This window comes from Geotrypetes seraphini, chromosome 9, assembly GCF_902459505.1.
Source record: "Geotrypetes seraphini chromosome 9, aGeoSer1.1, whole genome shotgun sequence".
NCBI lineage: Eukaryota > Metazoa > Chordata > Amphibia > Gymnophiona > Dermophiidae > Geotrypetes > Geotrypetes seraphini.
The window spans coordinates 82,458,956-82,480,598 of NC_047092.1; the positions used below are offsets into that span (position 1 = coordinate 82,458,956).

At 42.6% G+C, this 21,643-nt stretch overlaps 1 protein-coding gene across 4 annotated transcripts in view; it reads left to right on the plus strand.

Moving 5' to 3' along the window:
• The window catches only part of WEE2 (WEE2 oocyte meiosis inhibiting kinase), a 181,189-nt gene extending 160,936 nt beyond the window's left edge, over positions 1-20,253 (plus strand). For 3 of the 4 annotated variants that reach the window (XM_033959701.1, XM_033959702.1, XM_033959704.1), the window contains 2 exons: positions 5,917-6,059; positions 19,337-20,253. In XM_033959701.1, coding sequence (XP_033815592.1) covers positions 5,917-6,059; positions 19,337-19,505 — 312 coding nt within the window. In that variant the 3' untranslated portion in view covers positions 19,506-20,253. The remainder of the gene's footprint in view (positions 1-5,916; positions 6,060-19,336) is intronic. The other variant, XM_033959703.1, reaches the window with a different exon arrangement.
• The last annotated feature ends 1,390 nt before the right edge of the window (positions 20,254-21,643 follow it).

A 21,643-nucleotide genomic window follows, 5' to 3' on the forward strand; every position in this document is an offset into this window, starting at 1 on the left:
CTGGTCTCAGGGCACTGGTCTTTGATCTAGGGGCCGCCACGGGAGTGGACTGCTGGGCATGACAGACCACTGGTCTGACCCAGCAGCAGCAATTCTTATGTTCATATAGAACAGCATAATGTTGAAAAAGAGGCACAGCCTGAGGGCGCAGATTGGGCCACCACCCCGGGAAGGGACCAGATGGGAGTCTCGGAGAGGCTGGTCACGACAGACATCCACTTACCAGGTACTGTCAGGCGATCTGTGAATCGGACAGAATAGATGGGCGGGTATGAAGATTCCAGAGTCTATTTACAAGAAAGAAGATTAGCAGAGATAAGTACTTTCATTTTTGTATAATAAACTCTGGAATCTTCATCAGCGGGACATATCAAAGCAGTCCCAACACATCAGGGGGGACCCGATGAGCCTGCCACCAGGACAGAAACTCCACAAGCAGTATATTGTTTAGCTGCCCCATCAAGTTGGGGAAACATGGGAAAAGGTATGAAGCAAGACCTAAGAGGCAGCTTTACAAATCTCCACAGGAGAAACAGCGGGTGACTCGACCCAAGAGGAAGTCTCAGTCAGAATGAGCCTCCATCCCAAGGGGAGGCGGTACCCTCGCCAATACATAAGCAGCGGAAATGTCCACACTGCTCCATGTAGAGATGGTAGCCATGGAAGCAGGCTGGTCCCTGCGAGCTGGCCTACCATTCATGGCCTCCAGGCATCTCATAAGGAGACGCCGGACATCCAGGGACCACTACACCCTGTCCTTGGAGCCCAAAGGAACAAAGGTGGGCAAAAATGGACATGGAACATGGAAACTGCTTTCGGAAGAAAGGAAGACATCGTCTGCAAGAAAACCCCTGAGAGTAGCGGGACACAAACACAAAAGTCCCACAACTAGACATTGAGCTAGACTTCCTGGAGCCCAGCCTGCAGGAAGTCAAGGACATGAGCCACAGAAGGGGCCAAGGGATCCATCCGAGCCCTCGCACACCAAACCTGGAAACACCTCCAGGCCTTGGCATAGGCAGACACAGTAGAGTTCCGCTCACTGAAGCAGCTTAGGGATGACCACAGGAGAATAACCCTGAGCTGTCAAAGCCACGCACTCAGGAACCAAGCTGTAAGATAAAGTGGTCCAAAACTTGGAGCTCTATGGGGATCTGCGTAAGCAAATTCCAGAGACGGGGAAGCTGCAGCCTTCCAGTCTCTGTGCAACTGCATCAGATCTGCACACCACATTCTCCGGGGCCAGTTTGAGACCACCAGGATCACCACTCAGTGCCGAACGCATCCTATCTTGGGCCACAGAGGAAAACACATACAGAAATTGCCCCCCCGGGACAAGATTGGACCAGAGCATCCAGCCCCTCGCTGCTGACTTCTCTGTCAGCTGAAGAATCTGGCCACCTTCCGGTTCCAGGTGGACACCATCAGATCGAAGGCCATGATGGCCTCAAATGCCATTCTGAATAAGGACCCTTCTCCCAGGTCCAGAATCTTGACAACTGAGAGAGTCTGCGTGAATGGTGTCTATGCCACCACGTAGGCCATGGACAAAGTCACCAGATGCTTTTGCCCCCAGGAAAAGATAATCTAAGCACCCAGACTCAGCAGGGAACTCTTTGCGCCCCACAGACAGCGGACAAAAACTTCCACTGTCACGTTGTTGGAGAACACCCAAACTGCCTTCCAATGGAGACAAAGAGTTGAAACTGCAATGTGGCCAGCCAGATTGCTCGAAGTTCCAGGTGATTGATGGACCATCTGCACTCCAGCGCCATCATAGAAACATAGAAAAATGACGGCAGAAAAGGGCCATAGCCCATCAAGTCTGCCCACTCTATTGACCCTCCCCCTTAACCCTCTGAAATATCACACTCTGACCCATCCCCTTAACTCTACCCTCTTAGAGATCCGACATGGGCATCCCATTTATTCTTAAAATCTGGCACGCTGCTGGCCTCAATCACCTGCACTGGGAGCTCATTCCAATGATTAACCACTCTTTCGGTAAAGAAAAACTTCCTGGTGTCGCCATGAAATTTTCCACCCCTGTTTTTCAGCGGATGCCCTCTTGTGGATGAGGGCCCTTTAAGAAAGAAAATATCATCTTCCACCTCGAGACGACCAGTGATATACTTAAATGTCTTAATCATGTCTCCCCTCTCCCTGTGTTCTTTGAGAGAGTACAGCTGCAATTTGTTCAGCCTTTCCTTGTAAGAGAGATCCTTGAGCCCCGAGACCATCCTGGTGGCCATTCGCTGAACCGACTCAACTCTCGGCACATCTTTATGGTAATGTGGCCTCCAGAATTGTACACAGTACTCCAGATGATATCTCACCATGGTTCTGTACAATGGCATTAGGACCTTGGGCTTCCGACTAACAAAACTTCTACGGATACAACCCAGCATTGTGCTGGGACAGTTCTACAAACTGTCACCTAGGCCAGGACTCTCTGAGGGAAGCCCTCTGTCTAGCATCGCAGGAGGTAGCCATCATGGCATGCTGCTGCGGGCTGCTACCAACCTAAGCAGCTTTACATCCAGCGAAGCCCGCTGGGAGTTCAATCGATCCAGGAGAGATCGCTGAAGAGGTCGAAGTTGCGCTACAGTTCTCAGAAACACATCCATGGTTACAAACATGAGATCCAGGACTTGCAGGTACAGCCAGGCCATTGGCGCCGGAACCTGCAACAGGGCCTGGATGGTACTCCATAGCTTGAGCATCCCGCAGTTTGGAAGAAACACCTGGTTCGTGTGCATGTGAAACTAGACTTCCAGATATTTCAATGCCTGCTTTGGTACTCGATGGTTCTACTTCAAGTTGAGCACCTAGCAAATGTACCACCTGGTGAACCACCCGGCAGCCCTCCTCCATTGAGGGGGCCCTGAACAACCAGTCATCTAGGGACAGATGGCATTGCATGCCCTTCAAGCGCAGGTGGGCAGCCACCACCGCCATGATCGTTGTGGAAGAACAGGGCTCTGCTGTCAGCCCGAAGGCAGAGTTGCAAATTCAAAATGCTGACTGAGTACAGGAAACTGCAGAAACCTCTTGTGCTCCTGAAAAATCAGGATGAGAAGGTAAGCTTCTGTGAGATCCAGGGAAGCCAAGAATTCCCCAGGTGCTACTGCCACCAGAACGGAATGCACTGTTCCCATCCGGAAACGGGGTACATGCATAAAGCTATCCATGGAATTGAGTTCCAGAATAGGCCTTCAATCTTTGGAGCCTTTCTGTGGAATGATGAAATATATTGAGAATCTCCAGGAGCCAAAGATTTCTTGTGGAACCGGTTCCATCACTGCCAGATCCAGCAATCTTTGAACCGCGGCCTGAAAGTGCCGGGCTTGATCTGGATTTCCCATGGGTGAGAACAGGGAGAAATCCTACAGAGGTCAGAAAAAAATTTAAAGCGAAGACAGTCTGAGCACGTTGAGGACCCACAGGTCCGAAAACATCCTCTGCCACTCTGTCAGTCCTTAGTTGTCTCCTTTTCATCTCTCATTTACTTACTGGCTTTTCCTTTTTTCTTCTCTTCCTCTCTCTAACCCCTCTGTCTCTCCTTCCCTAGTCCCCCGTCCCAGCCTCCTTTCTTATCTCCAGGCCATTCTCTTCCTCTCTACCACAACTCCTATTGCCTTTTACTATCATTTTAAACCCATCTCTCTATACTCTTTTATCCCCTTCAGTGACCCATCTCCTTCATCTCTTACTCTTCCACAGCATCCCCCTTCCTTATGCAGTGTCTTATCTGCTCTCTAGTCCTCCAGGTTAACACAATATTTCAACCTCTCCCTAGATCATTCTAATTTTCTTGCCCCCATTTCATACACTCACTTATACTCTAGCCCAATTAACTACTCCCATTCATATTTATTCCCTCCAAATTTCCATCAGTCTCACCATTCCCTAATATATCCCCTCACTATCACCTCCAAATTCCCATTGTCTCTCTCATCCACAATTATCTACTCTGCACTCAATTATCAAGTCCCAGTTTTTCCCGAGTCCAGTTCTTGTTCTGCTTTCCTTTCCTTTGCCCTCCCCCCACCCTGTCTTATCTACCTTTTGATAACCTCCCCTACCAAGTCCCTTCCAAGTTCTGCTCCACTTTTCTCTTACCCAAGCTTCAGAGTAGCTCCTTCCAACATACACTGGTGGGGACATACACAGTTGAAAACTGCTCTTTGAACCACAGGGCTCCTGCATCTGTTTCAACCTTTTTTAAAATGCTTCCACATCTTTTCAGTGATTTTGGTTACTCTGGCATGTTAGTTGAACTGAGCTTTGTTTTATCCCAGACCTGCCATCTGTGAACTTATATGCTACAGGTTTGGTTTCATTTTTAGTGACCCCTGATGCAGGCGTTACTCAGATGTCGAAACACAGTGCTTTGTCGGGTCCACAGCTTCTGCTTGTGTCCTTTTATGAAATAAAACAAGTTGGTTTTACATCAGTGATCTTCAGTGGAGTGTTCATTATCCGTTCCCACTTCCTTTTGTACTGTACTCAACCTCATAAGCTCCATAAGGAGTCCCATGGCTCAAAGAGCAGTATTTCAATTGCGTATCCCTGCCAGGGTAGGATGGAAAGAACTGCTCTGTGGATTGGTGCTGCCATTGTTGGCACAAGAGCCATAGACCTTAAAGTTCTGGTTAGAGTGGCAAGGCAAACTTTTAGGGTGGAAATTGATACACTGTAGCATGCCTGTGTACCATTGTTGTAATGAAGAAACTCAAAATTACCATCTGTAATTTACGTAGAATGCATGCTATATATTTGATTTAGATCTTTTATTTTTGCAGCACTATAAACACCAAGAATTAAACAGGGTGCTCCTGCCAATTCACATTGTACTTTTACTTGTCTTTGAATAAAACATGTTGTATTTACTTTTTCTTTATTGTTTATCTCCCTGTCCTTTTCTGTTTTTTGTGTTTGTACTTTACATTTTTCTATTTCATTTTTACCTGTGCTGTTCAGATATGTTTTTTCACGTCTATCCTGTTGCTTCTGTTCCTGTCCCCTTCCTTTACACATACGAGGTATATCCTTCCTCATACACAACTGATGTTCCTCTTTTCCATATATCCTTCCCAAATTTCCTTTGTATCCTTGATGAGCACTGGAAACCAGCAAGTGCCTCCTACAGTATGTTACACTAGTTGAAATTTTAACATGCACAGTCATTAAAATAACTAGAATATAAACATGTATTCAAAATCCACTAATTTAACAAGCACAACTGTTTAAAAAATTAAAGAAAAACATCCATCTTAACTGAAATACTTAACTTGGCATGTAGCAATAAAACTTGGTGTCAAGGTGGACACAAACTTGCACCGTAGCTCTAGTTTTGAAAGTCCTGCATCAGAGGCCTGGCAGCATATATGCATTCTCAAAAATATTCTTAAATCCCTCCCATATATGGGAAAGGGGAAGGGATAAGAATTTATGAAATATATCAATGATTGTTTCTAAGTGATGTATTTATTGTTAATATGAATGAATATATTTAACACTTAATGTATTTTTGAAAATGAATAAAGAATTAATTAAAATATATATATATATATATATATATATATATATATATTCTTAAATCCAGTATCAAAGCTGTAAATTGCCACCCATCAGAAATGGTGTGTAACACTTGCATATTAATATTCTAATTAATCATTCATGGACTTTGAATGCTATAGTTGCTCAAGTATTCTGGTGGTTCCTTATTTTATAGTTCATTCTTAGGCAAAGGGAGCTCTTTGTTTTATCCTGACACTTTGCATTTAGTTATTTAGGATGTAAAGCGTTATGCCAGGAAGAAAAAGTAGGCAGGTTAAATGGTCCTCCAAATCTTGATTAGTAACCAGATTCTGTTTTTGTGCTTTGTTTATGAAAATATAACTTTAATTTTAGCAAATGGTACATCCTGATCCCATTATGCGACCACCTGCCACAGCTCTGGTTAAACATCCCATCCTTCGGCGTTCCATGGGGAAAGCTGCCCAGTTGCAGAAGCAGTTGACTGTGGAGAAGTTTAAAACAGCCATGTTGGAAAGGTGTGTGTGATGCATGGAAGAGGGAAGGAAAGGGGCTGATTATAGTCATCTAGTTCAGTTTTCTTCAACCACCGGTCCATGGACCAGTGCCGGTCCACAGGGCTAACACATGCATCAGGCCCAAAACAGTGTTCTTCAACTGCGGGTTCACGGTGCGATCGATGCGGCATTATCTTCGAGCCAGCTCCCTCTTCCTAACTGATTCAGTGCACAAAGCCATAGGCAGTGGCTCCTACGGGCATCCTGCGCCTGAACTGGAAGCCTTCTCTCTGACGTTGCAACGTCAGAGGGAAGGCTTCCAGATGAGGCACGGGACGTGCAAGGTACAATTAGTACTATTATGGGGCAGTGTCGGGGATGGAGATTGGGTAGAGATGGGCAGGGTCTGGCCCACAACTTAACACAGTGTTCTTCAACCGCTGGTCCACAGACCGATGCCAGTCCACAGAATAATTCTTTTATTTCTGCCGGTCCATAGGTATAAAAAGGTTGAAAAACACTGATCTAGCTGACAATGGTTTATGGTTTATTTACACTTGATTATACCACATTTTTCAATATGATCACCTATAAGCAGTGGTAAAAATAGGCATTTGAAGTCCAAATGTTCTCCCCTCCCCCAAATTCTCCAGCATAGCAAAGTAGTGCACCTATCTATGAAAGGAGGTGGTGTGTGTATGTGTATGGCATTCAGAACAGCAAGAAGTTATCCTAACTTCAGTTCAAGGCAAGCAGAGCTCTGATGCAAAAACTTGCTGGATTCTGGGAAAAGTAAGGTTACTGACTTTTATTAGGGTCCTATGTTGGCTAAAAGAGCACTACTGAGTTAGTCTAGGAAAGACTTCTCTAGCTTTCAAACCAACAAGTATCTGCCTGGTGTGCGAGAGTAGAGCAATTGCCTGTGCTTTTGATCCAGTATGAAACAATTTTAAGATATATCCATTTGAACCCACATAAATAAATTAGCAGATCTGACCTCCATGCTCCTCCTCTTTCATTCATCTGTCTTTTTGTAGTTATACATGAAAGAATAGCCTAGAGATTTCAGCTCTGGTTGTCAGCCTTCAGCTCTGACACCCCTTGTAGACTTGATAAGTCATTCAATATTCCATCATCTCAAATGTACAGTAAACTTAAGATTGTAACCTCCACCCCTATTGAGAGTAAAATATCTACTATTCTTGAATATAATTAATCTAAACTGCTACCGAAAAGACACAAGCTAAATACTAATCATAGCACTGGCCAACATTCATTTTGGTGCCTCAAATTTAGACTTGTTTCTGGGTATATTTGACATGATGATTCCAAAAATGGCACCAGTTTTATCCTATCAGCTCTAATTTTTGAGTTACAGAACATGTGCATACAGTCAACTCCACTTAAGTGCAAGCCCTTCAGACCGGATCACAACGTGTGCTTAAACGGAGTGTGCGTTTAATCGGAGTACCACTTTTTAGTCATGAAAAATCACACTATGCTATAGTCAAATGCAGTAAAACATTTATTCAACCAAAAACACATCGAATACAAGGTAATACGGTTGTTCTACAAACAGTACTGTTCGGTCTAATGCAATAAAACATTTTACTGAAATAATCAGTCATTGTTTTCTGCATGCAGATTGCACGATTCAGGCAGTGTCTGACTACTGATGCTCTAAACTGTCCATAGTCATGACAGCCATTTATCTCCAGATAACGCAGCGTGTCCGAGAAGGAAACAATCTCTGCAGGTGGTTAATTAGTCGTGATGACAGCAGCAGTATCTTAGACTCTTGGTTGTCTGCAGTGTCCTTTGACTGTACAGATATCGGAATTAGTGCTGTCAGATGATGTGGGCATATTGTTGTCAATGGTGACATACAGCTCAAACTCATGTGACGAGAATCCAACTGGTAGTTCAATGGACAAAGTGTCTGCTTCAGTTGTCTCATCAGATGCGTGAACAAAGCTCGTCCGTCGCAATTTGAAAAAGCTCGCAATTTGAAATCGTTGATGATGAGACTCGACTCCATGCCTCCCGTACCATATGAAGAGAGTCGAGAACCGTCATTTTTATCACGTGCTCAGCAGCTCAGGGCTGGATTCCGTGCTCCCATCAATGACTGACATGACATTGTAGGCAAGTGACCTGTAATGACGTTTGAAGTTTCCGATTATCCCTTGGTCCATCAGCTGGATCAAAGAGGTCGTGTTTGGTGGCAGAAACACAAGTTTGATGTTGGTTAGTCTTACATTATTGCTGTGTGCTGCGCAGTTATCACACAACATTATCAGATTGTCAAGCTTCTGTAACCATTCAAACCACAATGTTGCTGTCATACATGCGTTTTTGTTGCTTTCATATTCAACAGTCAGGCGTTTAATGTTTTTGAAGCATCGAGGTTTTCAATTCTTCCCAATCACCAGTGGCTCGAGCTTTTCACTACCATCCATATTGCAACTGAGCAGCAATGTCAATCGTTCCTTTGGTACCTTGAAGCCAACAGCTTCACTGCATCTGAAAGCCAATGTTCTGTCAGGGATGGCACGACAGTACAGGCCCGTCTCATCGGCGTTGAAACGTCACATGGTTCATATCCACCAATGACTGATGACAAACACTTCTATGACCCATCATTCTGCACCAAACTCATCCGCGTCTTGGTTTTCATAATGCTGCTTCTTAAATTTTATGCCCTTATGAATTTTCCACCTCTCTAACCATCCGTTTGTTACTTTGAAGTCTTATACGCCCAGTTCTGCAGATAATTGTGCCACTTTCTCCATTGGCAGTTGTTGACTTCTAGCTTCAGCAAACCATCGCAGCAATGCCTGTTCAATATCTCCAGCCTTCTCAATTCTTTTCCGTTTTCTGGTAGGATTGCTGCTGTTTTCCCAGTCTTTCAATACGGCTTGCTTTTTTTGTAAATCCGAGAAATCTGGCTAGGATGAACGCTGTAATATTTTGCAATGGCAACCTAACTCTCCCTTTGGTCAAGTCTCTTTTTAAGACATCAACATGTTCAGCCAAAGACAATGATTTTTGACCACATGATGCCATGGTGCAGTTCCCAAAGTTCGAACACCTGGCCACACCTAGGCGACAGTCCCGAAGCATATGGATCATCCATGTCAGAACATGATTGCATTTAACCGGAGTGAACGTAACGTGAAAGAATAGGTCCCACACCTATGACATCAGTGCGCATAAGCAGATTGTGTGCTTATCAGAATTGCAATTATCCGGAGTTTACGTCCATTGACTTTAATGTAAAAACTAGGACCCTGGTGGTCATGTGCAGATAGCCGAAGCGTGCGCTTAACCGACATGCACTTAGGTGGAGTCGACTGTAAACCACTCTTCACTCTGCTGGCCCATTTAAAAATCTGGATATTTTAATCTAGTGTTTAAGCATGAAGGAAACATATTAACAATTAAAAGAAAAGTGTAGAATTTTCAGTCATTTGTCACACAAGAAGTTCCTTTGTAAGACTTCCAACCAAGAGTGAGATCTGCTAGGACAATCCCACATAAGACTTTGATAAGTCACCCATCATGTGCATCCCATCTTTTTGGTATCTGGCTTCCATTGTTTTTGGTTTTATGTCTTGGTGAAATCTTTCACAACAAACAAAAGGAAAAAACAACAAAATCTGCAGTAAAAGATGCAAACCAAAAACAAGGAAAAACTGCAGAAAGCCTGCATCATTGTACGTGTTTCTGCAGTTTTTCCTTGTTTTTGGTGAAATCTTTCACCTTGCTCAACTCTTTCACCTTACTCTTTGCTTAACTCACCAAGGTTCTCTGGAAAGTGATCTAAGTAGCCGTGCAGATAATGGACTTGTAACACTCATGTTACAGCCAAGCCTGTTGAAATGAAAGAGCATATCCTCTACTAAATTGAGTGTAATTGTCTGCCTTCTTGTTGCCAAGAAAAGGTTTTTTGTGTTTTGTTTTTTTTACACACAAGAACAAATGACCAGGCACATGACTCAATTTCATTCATTGATGCTATGAAATGTGGGTCATTTATAAGTTGTCTGATCTGTGGACCATCAAAAACTCCTGCCTTTAGTTTTTCCATGGTAAATCCAGATAATATATATACTATTGGGCTCATAATTGAAAGAGAAATACATCCAAAAACCGTCCTAAGTCGGCACTTGGACGAACATTTCTCAAAAATGTCCAAGTGCCAATACTAAAAACGGGTTTTGGATGCATTTCGAAACGACCTAGGCCTTCATAGTGCTGCTGAATGACCAAAGCTAAACGGGGCATTTCGGGAGGAGTGTCGAGGGCGGGAGTTGGGCGGGATGTGGGCTCACGATCAACGGAACTTGGACGTTATGACTTAGACCATGTAAAACTAAACTAAACCTTGGGTTTATATACCGCACCATCTCCACGAATGCGAAGCTCGGCACGGTTTACAGGAAGAAAGATGAGAGAGGAACTACAGTGGAGAGATTAAAGAGTTAGGTGTAAAGGGGGAAGGTGAGAGGCCTAAGAGGGGGGGAAGTGTTACAGTTTTGAGAATAGCCAGGTTTTTAGGTGTTTGCGGAAGAGTTGGAGGGAGCTTGAGGTTCGGAGAGGGGAGGTGAGGTTATTCCAGATCTCAGTGATTCTAAAGGGGAGGGATGACCCAAGTTTGCCTACATGGGAAATACCTTTTATGGAAGGGAAGGATAGTTTAAAAATTTGGGAGGATCTGGAGGAAGTAAGGGTTGGGGAGTTCCAGGATAGAGGGATAACGGCAGGAAGGATGCCATGTAGGATCTTGTAGGCCAGACACGCACATTTGAAGTGGATCCTGGGGATTACTGGGAGCCAATGGAGCTTAGACAGGAGTGGTGAGACGTGATCAAATTTGCTTTTCGCGAAAACAAGCTTAGCTGCGACGTTCTGAATCCGCTGAAGTCTGTGGAGGCTTTTCTTGGTTAGGCTGAGGTAGATAGAATTGCAATAATCCAATCTGGAGAGGATGATGGATTGTACTAGGACTGCGAAGTGTTTTTGGTGAAAATAGGGTCTGACTTTCCTTAGCATGTGAAGGCTGAAGAAGCATTTCTTCACCAGGGATTGGAGATGTTCGTTGAAGGATAGAGAAGAGTCTAAGGTGACACCCAGAACTTTGCTTGAGAACTCGGAGGACAATGGGATGGAGGAAGGTAGATGGTCTAATTTTGGGCCGAGCCAAAGGAGTTTTGTTTTGGACTCGTTTAGTTTCATATGCATTGTGAATGCCCAGGATTGGAGGTTCTTTATGCATGAGGATATGTTCGTGGTCTAAGTCACAAAAACCCACCTAAACTCACCAGATAAGCACTGAAAACACATAATACAGATTCCCACACACTACCCCAGTGATCACCTACCCCCCCCCCCATAAAAATATTAATCACACCTTTAAATTTCAGCCTCCAGACCATCATCACCTGGCCGCCTGGCATAGGAAAGCCTAGTTGTCCAGCACAGACACAGCTTAAGTCATCTTGGGGGTGGGTTAGTGACCCATAGAGAGGAGGACCCATGCCCATAAGCCCCTGTAATCACTGCATTGATAATTAAACATGTGCACTCCCTTATACACCCCCAAAACCCTTTTTACTGGCATATAAGTGGCTATTAGGGTGGTAGATAAGTGGGTCTAGGGGATTCTGGAGGTGGTTTGGGGGGCTCACCGTGACCTTATAAGGGAGCTGTAGTGAGGAGAAGACATGGCACCCTTTTTGTGAAGTTCACAGCAGTGCCCTGTAAGGTACCCCACTATTTAGGTGGCATGTCTGGGTGTTCAGTCCATCACTTTGCAGACCCACGTCCAACAGGGCTTGTTCTAGGTGTTTTGGACTTGGACGGAAAGTTGGATGAAAATGTAGTATAAAGATGGACGATTTAGCAGCTTGGACAATCAGATCAGCAGGAAGTATAATTAGACGATTTTCGAAATGAAAAAGTTGGACATATTTTTTAAAATGTGTCTTAAGCTGGTTTATACTTTGGACAACTTGCGAGATGGACGTAAACAGACTTAGACGTCCCTTTCGATTATGCCCCTCTATGTATTCAATGCACAAATCGTCTTTATTCAAAGCCTTTGCAAATTGTTTCATCAGGCCTAGCTTTATATGTAGTGGTGGAAGTATGATTGTATCTCATGCTACCAAAAGTTCATTGATTACATTTTGTCCTCCAACCACCATACGAGTATATTCCCTCGGAGGTCAAATTTTTTTTTTTTTTTTGTGCCTAATGTTCATGTTTGGCTCTACTATCCCCAAAGTATAAAAAGCGAGGATTCTTTGTGTAGCCACTTTGTTGACCAAGAAGAAAATTAACCATCTTCAATTCTACACAAATTAATTTATCTTTGCCAAGACTAAAGAGATGTACTCTTCTTTCATCGTGGTGGAGTGACTGATTGAAATAGAACCATATTTGTTAATAAATTCAACCATATCTAAGAAACTAGGGCTGAAGTGATCTATCCAATGCAACTTTCTGAAATCAGCACCCCAAATAATCTCAGTAACAGGTCAAAAAACCTAAGGCACATAGAACAATAAATTTTTTTTGTTGTTGTTGGCCTATGTAATTTTCTCCTCCCTGCTGTAGTGGTATGCACTCGGATTCCAATATTCTGCAAAACTTTCTAGCCTAGCAGGAAGATTACAAATGAAGAAAGAGATAGTGACTGTAAACATTCAAACTCGTAGGCCCTGTGCTGGCTGCTACCACTGGGCATAGATCACAGTAGAGGTCTGTCAACCCCATTTGGGGTCTGGAGCCACAGGTTGGGAACCACTAGATTAGAGCTAAAATGAAAAATGTGAGAGAGTGTATGTTGATCAAGGCTGATTCAGATTCTAACAGAACATACATTTCTTGCACAAATTCCTGACATTGGAGGTAGAGAGGTTGATATGTTAAGGGGCCCTTTAACATGAAAATATTGAGACAAGTAATGTATTAATGAGAAGGAATATTTGTAAATAGCCAGATATTTTTTTTTTAGTAACTGATATCAAATTTATAACTGATATCAAATTTTTCTTTTACACCCTGGTGCACAAAAGCTTCTGTGGCAGTAAGAGTGCTTTAACAACTCTTACTGGCACAGAAAGCTGTCCTTACGATGCAGAAAAGGGTTCACCATGGCTGCTTCCAATCGTCATAGCAGCCACTGAGCCATATGTAATGCATTGCTAGGAGCTTATCAGTATTTGATTCTTCTAGCGATTGTACAAAAGGGAATGCCCCCTAGCACCAAATAATTGGTGCAGAAATTTTCCAGAAATTCTGGAGCTGCCGGTAGCTGCTGTGTGTGTGTGTTGTCAGCATAACAACCTCACATAACACACACACAACAGTAAAAAGCCCATTAAAAGAAAATAAAGCAGAGAGTGACCACCCCAACGTCCCCTAACAAGCCCTGACCTCCCTCATACCTTTGGATGAAATTTTGACAGGAAGGATGACCACTCCCTCCTGCTTCAAGGGCCCACCTCTTCAACATGGCAGCCCTGCCCCTCCCAGAGCATCCCAATAATAGCCTTAGGACCCTCCCAGTGCATCACAAGATCAAGAAACTCTTAAACTGCCTCTCAGAGATCACTGGAACCGACTGCCCTGACAGGTGGAGAGGCATGTTTTTATTGCTTTCCTAAAGTTGAGGAGTCCTTCAAGGGATCTGATCTAACTCTCTCACCATGACCGATGGATCAAAAGAAATGTGTATGTTGGTACTAAATCCTAGGTATATGTCATGTTAGGATAAAACTTTTATTGAAACATCTTGAACTGAAATTATGGCTAATTCAACCTATAAATTGTACATTATGTATATTGATATTAGATCCCTAGTATGTATCAAGTTAGGATAAAAACTTGTATCAAAAAACATGTACTGTAACTATGGTAAACTTATAACCTGTTAATTGTATATTATATATGTTAACCTGTAACCTGTTCTGAGCTCTTTGGGAAAAACAGGATAGAAAATGAATTAAATAAATATATTGAAGAACTAAGGTCAGTACTGAGCAGACTTACACAGTTTGTCCCATATATGACTATTCAGTTGAGGATAGGCTGGGATGGTTTGGATAGGCTGGAGTGAGCTTTGATGGAGACTTCAGTAGATGGAACCTATGCACAGTACTGGGCACAGCTCTGGGTTTATGGCCCAGAAATATATAAGTAAAAGAACAATTTAATTAAATCATTAAATTATAGAGAGTGTATGTTTGGGCAGACTGGATGGATCATTTGGGTCTTTATCTGCTGTCATTTATTATGTATTTATTTTTAGCCTGCTTACCAGGAGATGCAATATCCTCTTGCACTGAAGATCTATCTCCAGAGGCTCCAGCCCAAAAGAGAAGAGTTAGGACAGCCATTGTAGTGGTAGATTCAATGTAGATAGCTTGGTAACAGGTGGGCATGAGGATTGCCTGGTCATTTACCTGCCTGGTGCGAGTTGGTGGACCTCACGCATCGCATAGATAAGATATTAGATCCTCTAGGGTAGCATTTTCAGGACACAAGAGGCAGGCACAGCTTTGAAGTCTCAATGTGTGGTTGAGATGATGGTGCAAGGTTGAAGGATTTAGATTTGTTAGGAACTGGGCTACCTTCTGGGAAAGGGGGAGCCTATTCCAAAAGGATGGACTCCACCATAACCGGAATAGAACCAGGTTGCTGGTGCTAATGTTTAAAAAGGAGATAGAGCAGTTTTTAAACTAAGATGGGGAGGGGGAGTTGACAGTCACCCAGGAGCAGATGGTTCAGTGTAGAGCAGGGGTAGGGAACTCCGGTCCTCGAGAGCCGTATTCCAGTCAGGTTTTCAGGATTTCCCCAATGAATATAAGAACATAAGAATTTGCCTCCGCTGGGTCGGACCAGAGTTCCATCGTGCCCAGCAGTCTGCACCCACGGCGGCCCATCAGGTTATCTTGATTTAGCACTATAGCCCCCTTGTTTTTATCTATACTCTTTCCATACTCTTATCTACCCCTATCTGTATCCCTCAATCCCCCTATCCTTCAGGAATCCATCCAATCCCTCTTTGAATCCCCGTAGCGTATTTTGCCTGACCACTTCCTCCGGGAGCGCATTTCATGTGTCCACAACCCTATGTGTGAAGAAGAACCTCCTGGCATTGGTTCTAAACTTGTCCCCTTCCAGTTTCTCCGAGTGCCCTCTTGTGCCTGTGGTTCCCCGTAGTTTGAAGAATCTATCCTTGTCTACCTTCTCCATGCCCTTCATGATCTTGAAAGTTTCTATCATATCTCCCCTAAGCCTCCTCTTTTCCAGGGAGAAGAGCCCCAGCTTGTCCAGCTTGTCAGCATGAGATCTGTTTGCATGCACTGCTTTCAATGCATATTCATTGGGGAAATCCTGAAAACCTGACTGGAATACGGCTCTCGAGGACCAGAGTTCCCTACTCCTGGTGTAGAGTATCTTTGAAGGATACTGTTGAATTGGAATATTTAGGGAGTCCCAATAGAGAGGTTTAAAAAAAAAAAATAAAAATGGTGAAAGAAAGCCAAGAGTGAAGCAGAGTAAAGATGTCAAGTTATCCCTGTCATCTTCTCAGCAGCCTGTAGATACAAGGGAAAAAATCCCAATTTGAATAGTCTATTTTTTTAGACTAATATCATTTGTATATAAAGTAAGAGAGTTGAGTATATGGTACTAAATAATGAGGTAGATATAATAGGTATCTCAGATTCGTGGTGGAAGGAGGATAATCAATGGGACACTGTGTTACTTGGGTACAAATTTTATCGCAAGGATAAGAGTAGATCAAATTGGAGGGAGGGGGATATTGTATTGCACCATATGTTTTGTTTTTTTCAGCAATGCCTCCGCTGGGTCAGACCTGAGGTCCATCGTGCCCAGCAGTCTGCTCACGCAGCGGCCCAACAGGTCCAGGACCTGTTTAGTAATCCTCTATCTATACCCCTCTATCCCCTTTTCCAGCAGGAAATTGTCCAATCCTTTCTTAAACCCCAGTACCGTACTCTGCCCTATTACATCCTCTGGAAGCGCATTCCAGATATCCACCACACGTTGGGTAAAGAACTTCCTAGCATTCGTTTTGAATCTGTCCCCTTTCAACTTTTCCGAATGCCCTTTTGTTCTTTTATTTTTTGAAAGTTTGAAGAATCTGTCCCTCTCTATGCCCTTCATGATCTTGTAAGTCTCTATCATATCCCCTCTAAGTCTGCTCTTCTCCAGGGAAAAGAGACCCAGTTTCTCCAATCTCTCAGCGTATGAAAGGTTTTCCATCCCTTTTATCAGACGTGTCGCTCTCCTCTGAACTCTCTCGAGTAACGCCATATCCTTCTTAAGGTACGGTGACCAATATTGAGGGAATTGAATTGAATCAAACAAAATAAACGTTCTGCACAACACAGATAGTGTGGAATCCATATGGATAGAAATTCCATGTGTGAAGGGATGGAATATAAAGGTATGGTTATACTACTGGCCCCAGGACAGAATGAGCCGACATGAAGAAATGTTTACAGAGATTAGGAAAGCTGGCAAATTGAGCAACAACATAATAATGGGTGATTTCAACTACAATCAGATGAGAAGCATAATACAAAAACACCCAAAAAATATTCAAAATTATGCTTGACGGTATTTGAAAAGAAGCCATACTTACACATAAACCAGAATGCAAACTAAAAAGCTATTATCGCACACTATATAAATGCCCAATAACCAGTATACAATTGTGGAGAACAAAAAGTCCTCAGTTAAAAGTTTCATGAGTTCAAAAAAAAACAACCAAAAAACCCTCCACTTATCAATAGTACTTTAAATTTGTGCAAGAGCGTGTAAGGCAGTAAAATTATTCAGAATTAATAGACCATGATGGACTGTGAAATGTATTGAAGTTTAAAGTCACAGCTACATTGGCTGCCGATGAAGGCACGCGTAAAGTTCAAATTTGCCTGTTTCTGCTTTAAAGCATTACACGGACTTGCCCCCAAATACATTACTGACTTTTTCTCCTTCTCAACCAACAGACACAAGAGAAGTTCACATTCCAACTTCGTTTCCCCCCCAGTGAGAGGTTGCAAACTGAAAAAACACCATGAATTCCTTCTCTCACACCAAGCAGCATCATGGGGTAAAGACCTAGAACAATTACTTTCGCCCTCTACTTATGAGGAATTTAGGAAACTTCTAAAAACACACCTGTTCCTAAAACATCTTGACAACTGATCCACTTATCTCTTTCCTCTCAATAGCGACCTACTGTCCTTTTGATCACTTTTCTCCTCAACAATGAATTTCCTAATTACTTCTCTTTCTTCTTCCCCTCTTGAAGTCAGTCAATTTGTACCTTTGCTTAATCTTTTGTAAACCGCATAGAACTTCACGGAATTGCGGTATATAAGCTGTTATTATTATTATTATTTAAATCAGCTAACAATTGTGGTGTAGTGGTATCCAACACTGTCCATGCTACATAGAGTACTTAGCTGCATTCCCAGAGATTCAGGCTCCAGTATTGTCTTGTTCTGACACTCTAATCCACTGCATTCCCTGGTTGTTCTGCCTCTAATGTACAATGCCCAACAAGAAATCCCCATTTTGCCGGACAAGGCTAAGTCAGGGATTCAAGACAAATTAATAGCGCTCACTCACACTATAGCACACCAAAATCTTCAATCGCAGTTTCAAAAAAAATGTTGCTGGGGTTCACAGATGCCGAGACTAGATTCATCCCCATCCACTGCATCAACCAATCAGGTATCACTCTGGCCCATGTTGTGATGAGCCTTGTTAATAGAATACTGACTATTCAATTTGATTCTTTAATCCCCTAAGGGTAACCATGTTCAGCAGCTATACCCAACATTGTTCTCATTGACGTATAAATCGTTGCAAATTGTCTCATTGACATTTTTCCAGCACAATGCATTTCAATGTTTTAAAATTGTGTTGGAATTGTTTGCAATGTGCAACTAGGGACTCCTTCATTATGCTCATTTGTAGCAGATAAGTTTTAAATATCCTTGATGTTTGACCAATGTACAGCATAGAGCATGGGCATTGGATACAGTATATAACTCCACTAGACCTACAAGTGGTGCAAAACTTCAGTTCGTACACGAGTCACTGGATGTTCATATGTTTGCGCTTCCAGCATCTGTGGGCACATAGAACAGTGTCCACAGCTTTAATGGCCATACACTTCACCTGATGGTCTCTCACATAGGTTGTTATTCCTTTGAAAGGAAAACAAAAATTAAACTTTGACTAAGTACTGTTTGTGGTCACCCAACCCCTGAAGCTGCCACAAAGAGAGAGCAGGAATTATTGCACTTTCCTACCCATATGAGGCATGGTATTCATAGATTAAGTCCAGGAGTCATGCCTTTCACATTCTCTTTAATATGCATATGGCATATTAAAGAGAATGTGAAAGGCATGATGAACTTAAATAGGGAAGGAAAAAAGTGTAACTAAGACTATTCTAATAAAATAGTTTGAATGCTAGTTCAGAAGGCCCCCTTTTATATTTTTATATGTAAGAGAATGATTTCAGTATGATGCCTAATTATTGTTTTGAGATAAGGGTGGTCCTGATTGCTGAATGTAATCAAAAGTTTAGAGAGCCTGAAGTGATGGCTTTTTTAATGGGTGGGAGGAGGTTACAGGGTTTGAGATTGAAGATCATAGGGTACTTAATTCTCTTGCCCCAGTCTTGTTCTCATCTGTCCCCTTGATAGCTTCAGTCACAGTGCCTACTCCTATCTATTTTTCCTCCTCTAAGGAGAATTTTGTATGCTGTTTGTTGAGGTAGAGATGGCGAAATTCCAATGGATGATTAGGATCACTTCTGTTTTATCAATGCTGCTGCTCTGATACCCTTCTGGAAATAAGGGTGGGCTGGGGTGGAGAGGGGTGTCAAATCTCTCTCTCTCTCAGGACCAGAACTGTACTTGCTTCACTTTTTGGATGCTAGAAAAATCAGTTAGTGAGGATGATAGCATGGAGCTGTAGGAGAAAGAACTTAATACTGCTTCTCTAGAGCTGGGATGGCAGTGGGCTGGATGAAAGACCTAAAATGGTCAGTAGACCATATGTCTGATGCCCTCACCTAAGGGGTTTCTGCCCTTAAAGCAGAGAGACTACTTAATTTACTAACATTAATTAAATATTTTATTTGCCATTATTTGAGGATGTAGATCTGTATTTTTACCCACCCCACACTACCCCCCCCCCACACACCTTTTGTTCATTACATTTTTGTCTCCTCTTCCTAGAGAACTGAAAGCAGCTCGCCTGGCTCAAAATTTTGGAAAGGAAGATGCTACCTCTAGATACTCCCTGCCTCTTATGAAATCTGAAGTGATCCCCCGACAGCGGAGTAACAAGCATCTGGTGGGTGGCAAAAATGCTCGTTCTCTGAGTTTTACTTGTGGAGGCTGCTGAGTAGACAGAGCTCTTTTTCCTGGAACTTCATTCTAGTAGTGTTCTGCACTTCAAGCAAGCTCTGCACCTCAGAAGTTCCTGAGAAGTCAGCACTGGAAGTATTGCCATCTTCAGTCTAATTAAATAAGTGACCAGTTATAAATTTCATCCAAAGATTCATACAATAAAACTTCTGTTTAGTTTGTACTAACATCTGTTGCAGTTAAAATGGACATAAACATTTTTTTAAAATTAGAAAAAAAATTGACCTTGCCTCTTTTTATAATTTGATGTTGTATTCTATACCTTAGCCAGTATTGGTAAAGTTGATGTGTGAATTTCCTGTTAAAAACAAAACAAAAACCTAGAATATCTAGAAAGGCCAGAGGCTTCAGGTTCTGTTTCACTTTTCTTTCTGAGGGAAAAAAAGTTTAGAAAATGCATGCTCATGTTTTTAATTTGAGCTTCTTCAGATTTATGTGTTTAGTTTGTAAAGACATGCTTGTACTTGAATATGCAATCACAGTAGGAAATGTAATGAGAGTTTTTAAAGTATTTCTCAATACTGTCTCAGTGTAAGGATTGAACAGCTTATAATATGAGGGACTAAACTAACTCTTATGAGGGGTTAGTTCTTTGGAGGCTCATTTTCAGGCTCAAGACAATCTGGAACAAAATCAGCATTTCATAAATTACAGCATCATACTTGTCTTTCAGATTTTTATTTATTTTAGACATCTTATTTTAAATAAAAATTTTATTACTTCTTTTAAATTTTTGAGTGGTGGTTAATTTTTGTGTCCTAACTTTAGCACTCAAGTGAGATCCCTTTTCTCATCCTAGCAGTACTGTTAGGAAAGTAAATATAGCTACCTATCTTGACAGGCAGGATGAATAGCCTACCAGTCAAGCAGATCATAATTAGCTTGAAAATAGTGACGTGGGAATGACTACTGCAGGTACTGTAGTAATTACTGTGATAGTGAGGAGGACCAGAAAACCCCCCCAGGGAATACCACAGGAACTGTTCTGTGGTAGTGCTGTGGGAACAGGAACTGTTGAGGCATTCCCGTGGGAATAGGAACCGTTGAGGCATTCCCATGGTAACAGGGACACTTTAAGTCCACCATACCTTATTGGTGATCCTCCTAATCTGTCACTGGTGCTTTTCTACCACTGCCCTCCCATTTGCTGCTGCAGCCTCTACATTACTAGACCCAGCTAATGGAAATGATGTGAAGGCAGAGCAGTGGGAGATAGCAAATGAGAAGGCAGTGGGGGGCAGAGCACCAGAAGGCAGCTCCTGGGACAGAGACTGTAAGAGGATCCATCCAGTGGGAAGGGATTCAGCCAATGTGGAGGCAGAGCAGTAGAGGCAGCGTTCAAGTGCTCTGCCCCCACATCTTTCCCATTAGCTGAATACTTCCAGAGCACTGCCTCCTAGTCTTTCCTATTGACTGGGTTGCTGGTGCTACTCAGCTAGCTGTCTATTAGTTTCAAGTTTATTAGTTTCAAGTTTATTAGGTTTTTATATATCACCTATTGAGGTTATCTAAGTGGTTTTACAATCAGGTACTGAAGCATTTTCCCTGTCCCGATGGGCTCACAATCTATTTAACGTATCTGAGTGACTTGCTCAGGGTCACAAGGCCCAGTGTGGGGTTTAGTGCTTCTAATTTGTTATACTTGGTGCCACTGCTTAAACCCCCCAAAATAGAAGTGTAGCAGCAGGCACCATTGTGGGTTATAGTTTGGAGGAGTTTTGGCTTTGATTGGATTTTGGACATCAGATTTTAGACCTGGGGTCCTGGGGCATGTGATTGGAGAACAGTATCAGAGTGTGGAAGAAAATAGCTTTGTAGGGAGTAAAGTCACTAAGAATATTTATTTCCAGCAGCAGCAGCAGCCGCCTTCAATTTGGAATGATGTTTTTAGAGTGTCCTGAGAGGTTGAAACCATTTTTTTAAAAGCAAGAACAAGAAAGGACCAACTTGTCAAGGAAAATACTAGAGGAAATGCAATTCTGGACTTAATTCTAAATGGCCTACGAGGACTGACACAAGATGTAGAAGTAGAAGGGATGCTGGGAAACAGCAATCACAATATGATCCGCTTTGATCTGGATGCAGGGGAGAAACATCGGTCCAAAACAGCCACGG